Genomic DNA, 14,149 nt, shown 5'->3' with positions numbered 1-14,149 from the left:
CAAACTAAAACTAACAACAGTGTGTCCTTTGAGAAACAGAAAGTGTGGTATTGGTTACCAGGTTCATGAGACAAGCATTAGAACTTCTACTCTGTGATGAATGATTGTTGTAGTTGTTTAGTTGCTAAGTTGTGTCTGACTCTGCGACCACATGGACGGAGGCCCACCAGGCTCCGTGTCCATGGGGTTTTCCAGGCAAGAATACTGGAGGGGGTTGCCATGCCCTCCTCCAGGGGAAATGATGATGGTATCTAATGAATGATGTCTACTACCAAAGTGGTAAAGTCATAGTCATTAAATAGACTTGCAACAGATGGATAAGTGATAGTTCTAGGATTCCAACCACTTTTACATATAATTTAATGCTCCAAAACTATTTAGAAAAACTTAGCAATGACAAGATAAAAATGTATATGCAGATCTCTATCTATCTATATAACAATGACTTCTATAATGGGTATAAGAGAACCAAAGGGTTAAGTAAAAAGTTTGGGGAAAAAAATGCTTAACTTCCCGCTTTGTTGTATCTTTCCTTCCCAACTATATTTTTAACAGTGCCCTGTACACATTAGGCAATCAGTAAATATTTGCTGATTGATTATAAAGAGCTAGAAAAGAGCAAAGAACATTTGTGTAAAGACTTTATAAGTTCACCTTACATCTGGGATTCCACCCTGTTCATTGCCCTCTTTGTTCATTCAGATACACATGCCTGCCTGCTAAGCCCCTTCAGCTGTGTTCCACTCTGTGTGACCCTATGGACTGTAGCCTGCCAGGTTCCTCTGTCCATGGGACTCTCCAGGCAGAAACAGTGAAGTGGGTTGCTATTTCCTCCTCCAGGGGATCTTCCTGACCCAGGGATCAAACTTGTGTCTCCTGCATTGGCAGGCGGGTTCTTTACCACTAGCACCGCTGTGTCTATTATGCATGAGGCACTGCCACGGCAGCTGGGTGGTTTCCTAAGAAAGCAGCAGACCCAGATCCTGCTCTCAGTGAGCTTCCTATCTTAAAAAGTAAAAACAGCTGCAAAATGGTGATACAAACAGCCGACTCATTGGAAAAGACTCATGCTGGGAATGATTGAAGGTAAAGGAAGAGGGTGGCAGAGGCTGAGATGGTTGGACTGTATCACTGAGTCAACGGACATGAACTTGGGTGAACTCCAGGCGATAGTGAGGGAGAGGGAGGCCTGGTGTGCTGCAGTCCAGGAGGTCACAAAGAGTCAAGACATGACTTTGCGACTGAACAACAACAACAACAAGTAGAGTGTGCCAGGGAAATGTACGTGCTCCTAGAGTCCAGAGAGTAGATAAAACAGAGCTATGGTGCTCTGTGATGACCTAGAGGGGTGGGATGAGGGCCTCAAGAGGAAGGGCATGTATGTTTACATATGGCTGATTCACAGTGTAGGGCAGAAACTAACACAACATTGGAAAGCAATTATAGTTCAATTGAAAAAACTTTTTAATTAAAAAACAAATAACAACAACAACAACAAAAAAAACAGAACTAGAAGGACCAGGAAAGTATTCATAAAAGAGTGTCTTTGAGCATTCAATGGAGTCACAAGGCATTAGACCTTAAAAAATTGGAGGTAAGATGAAATTCACAGACAGCACAGGGAGCCATGAAGCTCAGAGTCCGCCCTGCTGTGGATGAAAGCATCTCTCAGGGTGCCCGACCCAGTGAAATGTTTTCTCTGGTACTGGACCTAGTCCTTCTGCAGCTGAGCAACTGACAGAATGTTTGGCTTGCGTTTAGGGGCCAAGTCATGTGGGAGGAAAGTATCTTCGAATGCTAGGACCACATGGAGCGCGGCAGGGGCATGCCACGTGGGGCACAGAGGGACCGAGGACACCGGTGAAGGGAGACTCCTGTCGCCCACCTCACAGGCACTCCTGTGCCTTTGCTCACCGGGGCGCAGAAAGCAGGACGGCCTCATCATTGAATTTGCATTTTTAACTTTGCAATTTGTATAACAAATCCATGTAAAGTAAATCCAGGTAGCAATGGGCTGCTACTACAAGAAAGATCTGAACACATAGGTACTGGGGAGAAGGGTGGTAACCCACTAAAGATATTAAACAAAGGATGAAAAAGGGAGGAAGTTTGTAGAGGATTTGAACAAGGCTTTGTCTCTCTCTTTTTTTAAAAAAAAAAAAACCTACTTATTTGTTTGGCTGTGCTGGGTCTTAGTTGAGGCACACAGGATCTAGTTCCCTGACCATTTGCATCAGGTGGCCAAAGTATTGGAACTTCAGCTTCAGTATACCAGTTCCCCTGCATCGGTAGCTCAGAGTCTTAGCCACAGGACCACCAGGGAAGTCCCCGTAGGGGATTTTGAGTTCACAGTGACCTAGTCTTTGGTTCAAGTCCTGGTCCTCCTCTTATCAGCTATCTGATGATAGTCAAGTTACTTAACAGTTCTATGGCTCAATTTTCTTATTTATAATCTCCAACTTGTGTTTTTGGAGAGGATCTTATTAATAAGTGAGAATGTCTGGTTCTTAGTAAATACTCAACACATGTTAAACCCTTCCTGTTTCTCCTCTACCTTCCTGATTATACAGCTGGAGCACACAGGCAGTGAGGGGAGGACCGAAATGGGCAGCTTCTGCCAAATTATAGAGAGAATTTTATATTCCCTGTTACATACTGGAGTCATTCAAAAGAAGTATGTGAGCCATGGAGGTAGTTTTAATTTCCTAGTAGCCACATTTTTTAAGTTTAAAAGTTAAACTAATTTGACAATATATTTTATTTAACTCAGTATATCCAAATTATCAATTCAACATACAGTCAATAGAAAAATTATTAGTGAGATATTTCATATGGTCTTCAAAACCCAGGTGTATTTTACACTGACTGGATATCTCAATTCAGCCAGGCTACACTTCAAATCAAACAAGACCAAACCAGTCAATCCTAAAAGAAATCACCCCTGAGTATTCATTGGAAGGACTGATGCTGAAGCTGAAGCTCCATACTTTGGCCACCTGATGCAAAGAACTGATTTTGGAAAAGACCCTGATGCTGGGAAAAGATTGAGGGCAAGAGGAGAAGGGGGCAGCAGAGGATGAGATAGTTAGATAGCATCACTGACTCAATGGACATGAATTTGAGCAAACTCCGGGAGATAGTGGAGGACAAAGGGGCCTGGCGTGGTGCAGTCAGTCTATGGGATTGCAAAGAGTCAGACATGATTTAACAACTGAACAACAATAACATGCTTCAGATGCTCAATGGTATCTTCAAGCTAGTGGTTACCATATTGGGCAGATCAGCCATATAGACGATGGAGAGGCACTGAAGGAGTGCTTTGGAAAAATCAATCTACTAGCATTGCTTGAGATGGATTATAGGGGAAAGAGTGCAAGCCTGAAGACTGGTTAACAAGTTATTATTGTAATCTAGCAGATAGTTTATCCAGGGCTTGAACAAGGTTGGCATCGGTAGAAATGGAAAAGAGAGGATGAAGGAAGGGGAGAAATACAGCGGGATGAGAACTAACTCATCAGACTTGATTGCTTTCATGTGGAAGACAAGGGAACCAGAAGAGTGGAACGTGGGGTTGTTAGGCTGGGTATAGTAAAGTAAATAACTGGCTTATCTCTACATAGACAAATTGTTCCCTACATTTAATAATTATGTACTTTCCAATTTAGTTTACTTGGTTATATAAACCAACTCTCAAATTCCTTTCTTACATAATAAAGAAAAACAAAAGTACTGAAAATAGATGAGTTTTAACTCAAAATCATGTGGTACTGTTAAGTCAAGATTCTAATAACAATAACAGATTTCCATTAGATGAAATAGAATTTAACCTATACATTTTACACTTTTTGTCTAATAGCATAAAATATTGAGCGGTAAAGTAAAAAGTGCATAGAACCAGAAATCAGAATTCATGCTCTCCCATCACTGGTTACAATGTATACAAATTTTGAACAGTTTATTCAGTTCTTAGAACTGTTTCTTCTCCCACTAAGAGAAAACTATCATGTCTCGATTATACCACAGTGGTTTTATCAGCATGATAAGAAATATGTGAAGTACTATAGTAGCTAAATGCCATGGGTATCACAGAAGGCAAACAATAGGATTTTTCTTCTGGTGTGTGCCTATTACTGACTTGCTAAGTTGCCTTGAGAAAGAATTTAGCTCTGTTCCCAAATCTTATAATAATGACTAAAATATCTACTCTTTTGAGCTCACAGGAAGACAAGTGATAGAGAGACATACAGAATATAAGCCTAAGCTGTTTTTTTAAAAGAGTATTTATGAAATACCTGAAAGCATTGTTTTAAATTTTTTAAAGGACACTTAGAAATTAAACACACAGATATGTTCTCAGTGTCTAATCATTCCATATTTACCACAAAGGCAATTTCCCATCTTAATTACTCATATTACATTTTAGTGGGTCCATATACATTATTCTACTTGTGTAACATTTTATTGTTCAAATCAGTGGCATAATGTTCCTGAAGGACAACTCTAATGGGATAAATTTGTGCAAATAAATATTTAGACACACACCAAAAACCAGAAAAATACTGTATGCAACTATAATTTAAAACTAGATAAATGTCTACATCTCCATCTCAAAAAAAGATGTGTACGTATACACACACACACAGAGTATATGTAGAGAGATATATCTATAAATATATGTGTGTGTGTGTGTGTGTGTGTGTGTGTGTGTGTGTGTGTGTGTGTGTAGGCTACACTGTGGGATCTTAGTTCCCCGACGAGGGATAGAACCCATGCCCCCTCCATTGGAAGCAGTGTCTTAACCACTGGACCACCATGCAAGTCCCTCAAAAAAATTTTTAAAGAGAGAGAGAGAGAGAGAGATTTGAACAAAGCTGTAAAATGTTCACTAAATACTGATCTAAACTGTCTACTAGCCTGGAAGCTTGTCAAAGGCACAGAACAAGTCTCATTCACCTCTGCCTCCCCTGCCCCAGACAGGCGATCACATCAGAGTAGCCTAAGAATAAGTGCCGGTTTGTTGGATTGAACTGAACTACAGAACAGGCAAACTAGCCAGGTTTCCTCCTGAGATGTCATGTATCCTTGTCTTTAAAACAGTGATTTAAAAATACCTAGAGAGCTCAAGTTACATTCTCATCCCAGTATTTCCCCTTAAATAATTAACTTTCTGTTGCTATGCCAGTAGCGTATGTTCATAGAAACTTGGTTTTCTCGATGAATTTTAACTAGTTCCTGAACTGACATCCTCGTATCAGGGGAAGAGTCAGTAAGCAAAGAAAATCTGTTTCATGTTTGTTGTACCACACACTATCTTAGGAATGGATGAAAATTCTGAAGAATCCTTGGACCAACCCTGAGAGTTATCTCAAAAATTTGACCCGTAATCATTCTCATTTTCAAACTATTAAGCTCACTGCGTGATATGGAAAGCTACACATAGTTCGATAAAACATGAAGTGAAAAAAAAAGTTAATGCTGTGAAACAAAAGTCCTATTGTATGGCAAGACAAGACAAGTTTGAACATAAAATGTTCTTGGTCCTTTGGCCTTCTCTCTCCCTCCACTGTGTATTCGTATCTGCGTTATGCATCGGCCAGACCTCCCCCATCAGCAGAAATACCTGCTCAGCCGTTATAAAGAGCACCATTCTAGCGTCAGCAAGACAACTCCTCAAAGATAACATTCCCTGAGAGCCTGTGAGGGCTCATACGACCTGCCACTTTGTTCTTGCAGACCTGGATTGTGTGAACTGTCAAGGATGTCTCAAAAAAAATGCACACGACTTGCAAGGTGTGGAACAGTTCTCCGACCTTTCTGAGAAGCTCTTCCCAGGTTAAAATCCTCAGTTTGGCTCAAGTACAATGTTCTGTTTCTTTCTTAGAATGGCTGATGAATTTTTTTTATCGGCAGTGCTAATATAGTCTAGAGGTTATAGTAGTTGAACAGGCAATTATATTTCCATTGTTGTGGGGCTAAGAGACTCCAGAGGAGAAAGAGAAGAGCTCAGAAATGTTTCAAGCCCAGATTTCTAGAAATCTAGACTCTACAGTGACTCTAGGTATCAGGTGAGTTGGCAAAAGCATAAGTGGCTACATACTAAGTTGCTTCAGTCGTGTCCAACTGTTTGCGACCCCGGGGACTGCAGCCCACCAGGCTCCTCTGTCCATGGGATTCTCCAGGCAAGAATACCAGAGTGGGTTGCCATGCCCTTCTCCAGGGGGTCTTCCTGGAGAAGGATTGAACCCCAGTCTCGTTATGTCTCCTGCAAATAGGCAGGTTCTTCACCAGCGCCACCTGGGAAGCCCCAATCTTACTGATCACTCACTTAAAGATATTCCTAAGACAGGAGCATGGGCATTGCACATCCTGTCCACCCTCCCCGCCCCCGCCTTAGTGAGAAGGCTGTTCAGAGGGTCTGTGTCCTTACCTCAGACAGCAGGTGCTGAGCCACAACTGTTAATGCCTCAAACTTGGTGTTGCCCAGGGAAAGAAGCTGCTTGAGCTGCAGGATAATTCCACTTTGCTTCGTACATTTGCTCTTATACTGAGCCAACTCAAGTGCTTTTTCAGAGGACAGCACATCTGGGGACGTCTGGGTCTGGATGCACAGACTTCGGGGACTCTTCTGTCTGCCCTTTTCAACTGCAAAAGGAATGGATATAGGTAGGAAAACACGTGACCTTCATTTTCCTAACCAACACCATCTGGGTTCCCTAAACACTACAGCAGCCACAGAAGAGCGCTTCAGTTGTGTTTATAAAGAAAAGCATATGGATGAGAATGGGGATTAATCAGATATCTGTATGTCTGGAACTAGAACCACAGATGGCGGCTTTAGTTCTATCTTAAAAGGATGTATACGCGGCAGAGAATGAGGGGTATAAAGCAGATGGACTGATCAATCCAGAAACATGGAAACTGTGTGAAAAATAATGCTGACTTCATGGTTTCTAACTTTCCAGGTAAAGTGGTACAGAAATCTGCTGTGACAAGTACCCTGACTGGAGGCTCTGATTCAGGCTGGCTGAACACACACACACACACACACACGACTGAACTGTTAATGCCTTTCCCTCTTCCTATACGTTTCCTATCAACTTCCTCTCCTTTCCCTGCTGATGGCCTGGTGCGTTCCCAAGATTTATACTGTACATGAGTCATTTCCTAATCCCTGATAAATCACCACATATACAGTGAAAATCTACTCACATTTAACCCCTGATCTGTAAATTCACTGCCAAGTGTACTATACTTAGAAAAAAGAATTTTTTTTTCTTTATTTTGAACTGTAGTTGATTTAAAATGTGTGTTAGTTTCAGGTGTACAGCAAAATGATTCATTGAGAGCTTCATACGCTTCATAAAATACTTTTATCTATTTTTATTTTGGGCTACGTTGGGTCTTTGTTGTGCTGTGCAGGCTTCTCACGCGGTAGCTTCTTCTGTGGCAGAGCACCGGCACCAGAGCACAGGCTCAGAAGTTGTGACACACTGGCTTAGTTGTTGCGTGGCATGTGGGATCTTCCCGGACCAGGGATCGAACCTGCGTCTCCTTCACTGGCCAGGCGGACTCTTTACCACTCAGCCACCAGGGAAGCCCTGAGTATAATACTCTTGACTATACTATTCTGTTTTCTATCAAACACAAGCTTTGTTGTTTCTTTTTCCCCTTCAAGCAGTAATATGGTTTAAAAAAAATTTTTTTTTAAGACGCACATGCTAATACTCCAAATCCATGTAAGATGCTAAGTGACTGCTCACTTTCTGTCATAGGGCCCTGGGAATCTATTTTATACAGAAAAACTGTTCCATCTTGGAACCATTCCAAATGTCTCAACCACTTTAAACATCAAACAGAATTGGAAAAAGATGAAAGCAACCTGCTTAACTTCTTAAAATGAGTAGTCTAAATAATCAGATGTAAATCTGAAAAAATAAAGTCATAAGAAACTAAAAAAAATAAGTACTTCTTTATTCTCACAGGCATTCCCTACAGTGTCTACATTCTGTGGTGACAAATCTGAGACCATTTTATAGATGGTAACTACTTTCTCTAATTTTTTAGAAGGAAGAAAACAGTGATTTCTAGAAGGAAAATAAAGAAACCTCAGTATTCATGTCCCAAAAACCAGTGGGAAAATACATTTAATATTCTTTAAGTTAAACAAACAAACAGGAAAAGGGCTCTCCTTTTCTATGGTAGCTTTCCATGGTTAAACAACTCGTATTTGTATTAATACTCGATAATTCTCACTTCTAAAATGACTAAAATATTGTGTCTAAAAATACTTAGACTTCCCAGGTGGTCTACTAGCTAAGACTCCAGGTTCCCAATGCGGGGGACCCAGGTTCCATCCCTGGGCAGAACCTTCAATTTACAAATCTAAGATCCCACAGGCTGCAACTGAGACCCAGTGCAGCCAGTTTTTTGGTTTTTTTTTTACAATCATTATTTCTGTATTTATTTACTTATTTTTTAAGATAAAACATTTCAAATATAAGAAAAGTACACATAAAATAAGCAATTTTATCTATAATTGAGATGAAATATATGTTCAAATTTTGCTGTATTTGTTTCAGATTTTTTTTCCAGATTTTTTTTTCCCCCCACTGTTTTTGTTTTTTTTCTCTGTGGGAGAAGGCAAGGATGGGACGATTTGAGAGGATGGCATTGAAACATGTATATTATCATATGTGAAACAGATCGCCAGTCCAGGTTCGATGCATGATACAGGGTGCTTGGGGCTGGTGCACTGGGATGACCCAGAGGGATGGGATGGGGAGGGAGTTGGGAGGGGGTTCAGGATGGGGAACACATGTACACCCATGGCGGATTCATGTCAATGTATGGCAAAACCACTACAATACTGTAAAGTAATTAGCCTCCAATTAAAATTAAAAAAACCAAAAAAACAGACAGTTAATAAATCTTCTCAGTGGCCCTCCATAGCAAAGCGAAGTTCAAGGATGTGAAGGGCCTAAGCTGGGCGTAGGCAGCGTCTATAGGGTAGACTCCAAGACAAGAACCTAGGCTTCTGTTCCCACCCATTTGGAAAGTGGAGATGGGGTGGGGATGTAATATTGTTACATAACTAAATATAAACATTTACACAGGAATCTTAAAATGTTACTTAATTCACCCAAGCCCATTATCTGCTAACTTCTTTTCAATAAACCTATATACTGGTAAATACCTACCTTTTATATCCTGTTTTATACACTTTTATACAAACAAACAGAAGAGCAAAAAACTTCTTTTAATCCTTGACCATCCAGAACTTCCACTGCGACATATGTAGATATAGGTTCACTTTCCTGACTGATATCATAGCTTATGTCTTCCTAGTACTTACTGAAATATGTATTCATTTATCATTTACTACTCTGAAGTTACCATTTCTTAAATCCTTAACATTTCATTCTGTTTCTAGGATTTTTATGCTAATCAATTTTATTATGTAATACAATATCAGTTTTTAAACCAGTAAGTTATAATTATTTATAAAATCAAGAAATGAAGCTTTTATATTAACATTTTTGGAGAAAACATTAAGTTGCTTGCCTACTTAGTTTTTAGGGGGAATTTTAGTATTAACAAGTCATGTGCTAATAAGTTATTTCTAAGGAAAAATATGAAATATAAATTAATTTATTAAGCAGTTTTTTATACTCAGGATGAAAATATAGGTACTCTTTTTGTAGCACCAAAATTTTTGTTCTTCAAATTATCTCTTACGCCAAAGTTGGGCAGCAGCTAAATATTAATATTTATGTTTGGCTCCTTGAGAAACTAAACATTTTTAACTGGATTATCAAGACTTTCAATTTACAACTCTACAGAAATTATTTTCTTAGTATCATTGTTTCCCTAAATTCCTTGTTATATGTATATACTTTCTTTTATATTTATCTGTTTTTCTCATTGAATGGTTAATTCCATTTCTAACACTATTTCAAACATAGGGAGATTGACTTTTCTTTTCTTGGTTCAAAGAGATTAACTTTAGTGTTTCTCAATGGACATAGATTTTGAAATACTACATTTACATTGTGTTAAGCATTTGTCAATATTTTGAAAAAGTTGAGAGTTGAATATTGAAAGAGTTGAATTAAGCTTCTGAAGCCATTACAATATTTTTTTGTATTTTACCTTGCTAAATTTTGTTAAAGGCTTCAAATTCCCAAGACAAAATTTTTTTTACCATCTGAAATCTAATTTGACATTTTCCCCATATAACTGACATATAACATTAGTTTCAGGTGTACAACATGGTTCACCATATATATCTCAATATATTTCTATATATTGCAAAACGATCACCACAATAAATCTAGTTAACATCTGTCACCATACATAAAATTTCTTGTGATGAGAATTTTTAAGATACACTCTCTTAGCAACTTGGAAAAAAGCAATACAGTGTTTTCAATTTTAGTCTCCATTCTGTACATCTCCACGACATACTTATTTTGAACTCCAAGTTTGTACTTTTGACCCCCTTTCCCCAGGCCCAACCAACACTTATTAATAGTTTGTTTTTTTGTTCCCCCAGATCTGGCCATGCAACAGTGTAAGCCACTCCTGAGTTTGCTGCTGAATTCAGACGGCTTAGATCCATAAGTGAGTTGGCATCTATACATTTCCTTTATTATATTTCAGTTGCTTTAGCTTTTGGTAACAAAATGACATTTGTTATGAAAAAGAACATACATAATATATATAACTCAGTCACTTTGCTGTACAGCAGAAATGAACACACACACAATATGGCATTTGTGCTTATGAAAATCCTACTTGTCGCATTTTGGAACTGTTAAGTTCCAAGGCATTTTTTTTTTACAATCATTATTTCTGTATTTATTTACTTATTTTTTAAGATAAAACATTTCAAGGCATAACTGTTTTTTGAAATTTTAGAAAATTCTCTAGGACTTGATACTATATTTGAAACACTGCTAAAATCACTGTGAATGAACTTATGTAGTTTTTACTGAGGTACACCCTGGAAAAGATCCTGATGCTGGGAAAGATTGAGGGCAGGAGGAGACAGGGGTGACATAGGACGAGGTGGTTGGATGGCATCAGCGACTCAACGGACATGAGTTTGCACAAACTCCAAGAGACAGCGAAAGGCAGGAAAGCCTGGAAGCCTTAGCGACTGAACAACAACCCTGGAAAACATCAACTGTCCAAGTGTGATTGCATTCCAATCATGCAAGTCTCTGGTTCTTGGTGCTTTCTCATTTGTGCTTTGCCTGGTTCCTGCTTCACCTTCAGCTGCAGTTCAGGGTCAGGGTGCTAACTCCACCTGACTAGAGAATTGGGGTGGGGGCAGGTAAGCCACCACCTCAGGAAAACTCAAGGTCTCCAGGTACCAGCTTCTTTTTCTCTCAGGCTTTCTTAGTGGCCGTAGAACTGGAATTTCAAAGTAGGAAACCTCGCATACCAACAACGGTTCCTAAAGGTCCAGCCATGAAAACCCCAAACGCCACACCTAGAATTCAAACCCCACTCTGCCTCAGAAAGTGATAGAAATCATTGGAAATTATCATGGACATCATGATGCAGTTTTCAATGCTACCATGGAGAATCTCATTCAGACATTTAAAATGACTCTGATGATGTCTGCCTGCATAGTGTCATACCCCAGATGGAGGTTTAAGAATATAAAACCTGCTGATACGGCTTCTCTAACACATCCTAGCACAAACTGTTGGAGTCACAGCTAGTAGGGAAGAATATATTCTCTTATGAATCCTACATGGGGTTAAAATGACCCCTAATAAGGGGTCTCAGACAGTAAAGCATCTGCCTACAATGCGGGAGACCCGGGTTCAATCCCTGGGTTGGGAAGATCTCCTGGAGAAGGAAATGGCAACCCAGTCCAGTATTCTTGCCTGGAAAATCCCATAGACAGAGAAGCCTGGTAGGCTACAGTCGATGGGGTTGCCAAGAGTCGGAAACAACTGAGCGACTTCACTTTACTTCAATGCAAACTTGCTTGCAGAGAAAAGATTAAAAAAAAACAAAAAAAAAAACAGCCCCACCCCAATGTCCATAAGGAGTGAAGTGAAGTGAAAGTCACTCAGTTGTGTCTGACTCTTTGTGACCCCATGCACTATATAGTCCATGGATTTCACCAGGCCAGAATACTGGACTGGGTGGCCGCTCCTTCTCCAGGGGATCTTCCCTACCCAGGGATTGAACTCTGGTCTCCCACAATGCAGGTAGATTCTTTACCAGCTGAGCCACCAAGGAAGCCCAAATAAAGCAGAACCTGCCATGCTGCGCTGTGCTTAGTTGCTTAGTCGTGTCCGACTCTTTGTGACCCCATGGACTGTAGCCCGTCAGATGCCTCTGTCCAAGGGATTCTCCAGGCAAGAATTCTGGAGTTGGTAGCCATGTCCTCCTTCAGGGGATCTTCCCAACCTAGGGATCAAACCTAGGTCTTCTACATTGCAGGTGGACTCTTTACTATCTGAGCCACTAGGGAAGCCCGTCCATAAGTAGAGATGTGCTTAAATAAATGTACATTTATTTAACGGTACATTTATACAACGGAACATCACAGCTGTAACACACAAATAGAAAGCTCTCTGTGTTAAATGAAAAAAACACAGTCAAGAGCAATGTAGATGATGTGTCTCATTGTATCAAGAGGTATGTACTTTTTTGCTTATAAATTCATAACAAAGCTTTCATATATATGAAAGTACCAACGGTGTTTACCTTTTCAGAGAAGACAACAGGAACCAGATCGATATAAAGGTGTTCTGGTGCACTTTTAAATACTTTTAAAACACAAGGCAAATGCATTGCAGGCTTCCCTAATGGCACAGTGGTAAAGAATCTGCCAAAGAATGTTCAAAGTACCACATGATTGCACTCATCTCACACACCAGCAAAGTAATGCTCAAAATTCTCCAAGCCAGACTTCAATAGTATATGAACCGTGAACTTCCAGATGTTCAAACTGGATTTAAAAAAGGAAGAGGAACCAGAGATCAAATTGCCAACATCTGCTGGATCGTTGAAAAAGCAAGAGAGTTCCAGAAAAAACATCTACTTCTGTTTTATTGATTATGCCAAAGCCTTTGACTGTGTGGATCACAACAAACTATGGAAAATTCTTCAAGAGATGGGAATACCAGACCACCTTACCTGCCTCCTGAGAAATCTGTATGCAGGTCAGGAAGCAACAGTTAGAAGTGGACATGGAACAACAGACTGGTTCCAAATAGGGAAAGAAGTACATCAAGGCCGTATATTGTCACCGTGCTTATTTAACTTATATGCAGAATATATCATGTGAAATGCCGGGTTGGATGAAGCATAAGCTGGAATCAAGATTGCTGGGAGAAATATCAGTAACCTCAGATATGCAGATGACACTACCCTTATGGGAGAAAGTGAAGAGGAACTAAAGAGCCTCTTGATGAAAGTGAAAAAAGAGAGTGAAAAAGTTGGCTTAAAACTCAACATTTCAAAAACTAATATCATGGCATCCGGTCCCATCACTTCATGGCAAATAGATGGGGAAACAATGGAAACAGTTATAGACTTTATTTTGGGGAGCTCCAAAATCACTGCAGATGGTGACTGCAGCCATGAAATCAAAAGACCCTTTCTCCTTGGAAGGAAAGCTATGACCAACCTAGACAGCATATTAAAAAGTAGAGACATTACTTTGCCTACAAATGTCCGTCTAGTCAAAGCTATGGTTTTTCCAGTAGTAGATATATGGATATGAGAGTTGGACTATAAAGAAAGCTGAGCACCGAAGAATTGATGCTTTTGAACTGTGGTGCTGGTGAAGACTCTTGAGAGTCCCTTGGACTGCAAGGAGATCCAACCAGTCCACCCTAAAGGAAATCAGTCCTGAACATTCATTGGAAGGACTGATGCTGAAGCTGAAGCTCCAATAGTTTGGCCACCTGATGCGAAGAACTGACTCATTGGAAAAGACCCTGATGCTGGGAAAGATTGACTGTGGGAGGAGAAGGGGACGACAGAGGATGGGATGGTTGGATGTCATCATGGACTTGATGGACATGAGTTTGAGCAAGCTCTGGGAGTTGGTGATGGACAGGGAAGTCTGGTGTGCTACAGTCCATGGGGTTGCAAAGAGTCTGACATGACTGAGTGACTG

General features: G+C 40.0%; 1 protein-coding gene across 8 annotated transcripts in view; it reads right to left on the bottom strand.

The window, feature by feature from the left end:
- MTUS1 (microtubule associated scaffold protein 1) overlaps positions 1–14,149 on the bottom strand; it is a 187,219-nt gene that overhangs the window by 38,683 nt on the left and 134,387 nt on the right. For all 8 annotated transcript variants that reach the window (XM_070781593.1, XM_070781596.1, XM_070781595.1 and 5 more), the window contains one exon: positions 6,428–6,642. In XM_070781593.1, coding sequence (XP_070637694.1) covers positions 6,428–6,642 — 215 coding nt within the window. The remainder of the gene's footprint in view (positions 1–6,427; positions 6,643–14,149) is intronic.

The sequence above is a fragment of the Bos indicus genome, chromosome 27, assembly GCF_029378745.1.
Source record: "Bos indicus isolate NIAB-ARS_2022 breed Sahiwal x Tharparkar chromosome 27, NIAB-ARS_B.indTharparkar_mat_pri_1.0, whole genome shotgun sequence".
Taxonomy (NCBI): domain Eukaryota; kingdom Metazoa; phylum Chordata; class Mammalia; order Artiodactyla; family Bovidae; genus Bos; species Bos indicus.
Note: the sequence above shows the minus strand (reverse complement) of the source record. Positions and strands in the feature narration are given on the sequence as shown.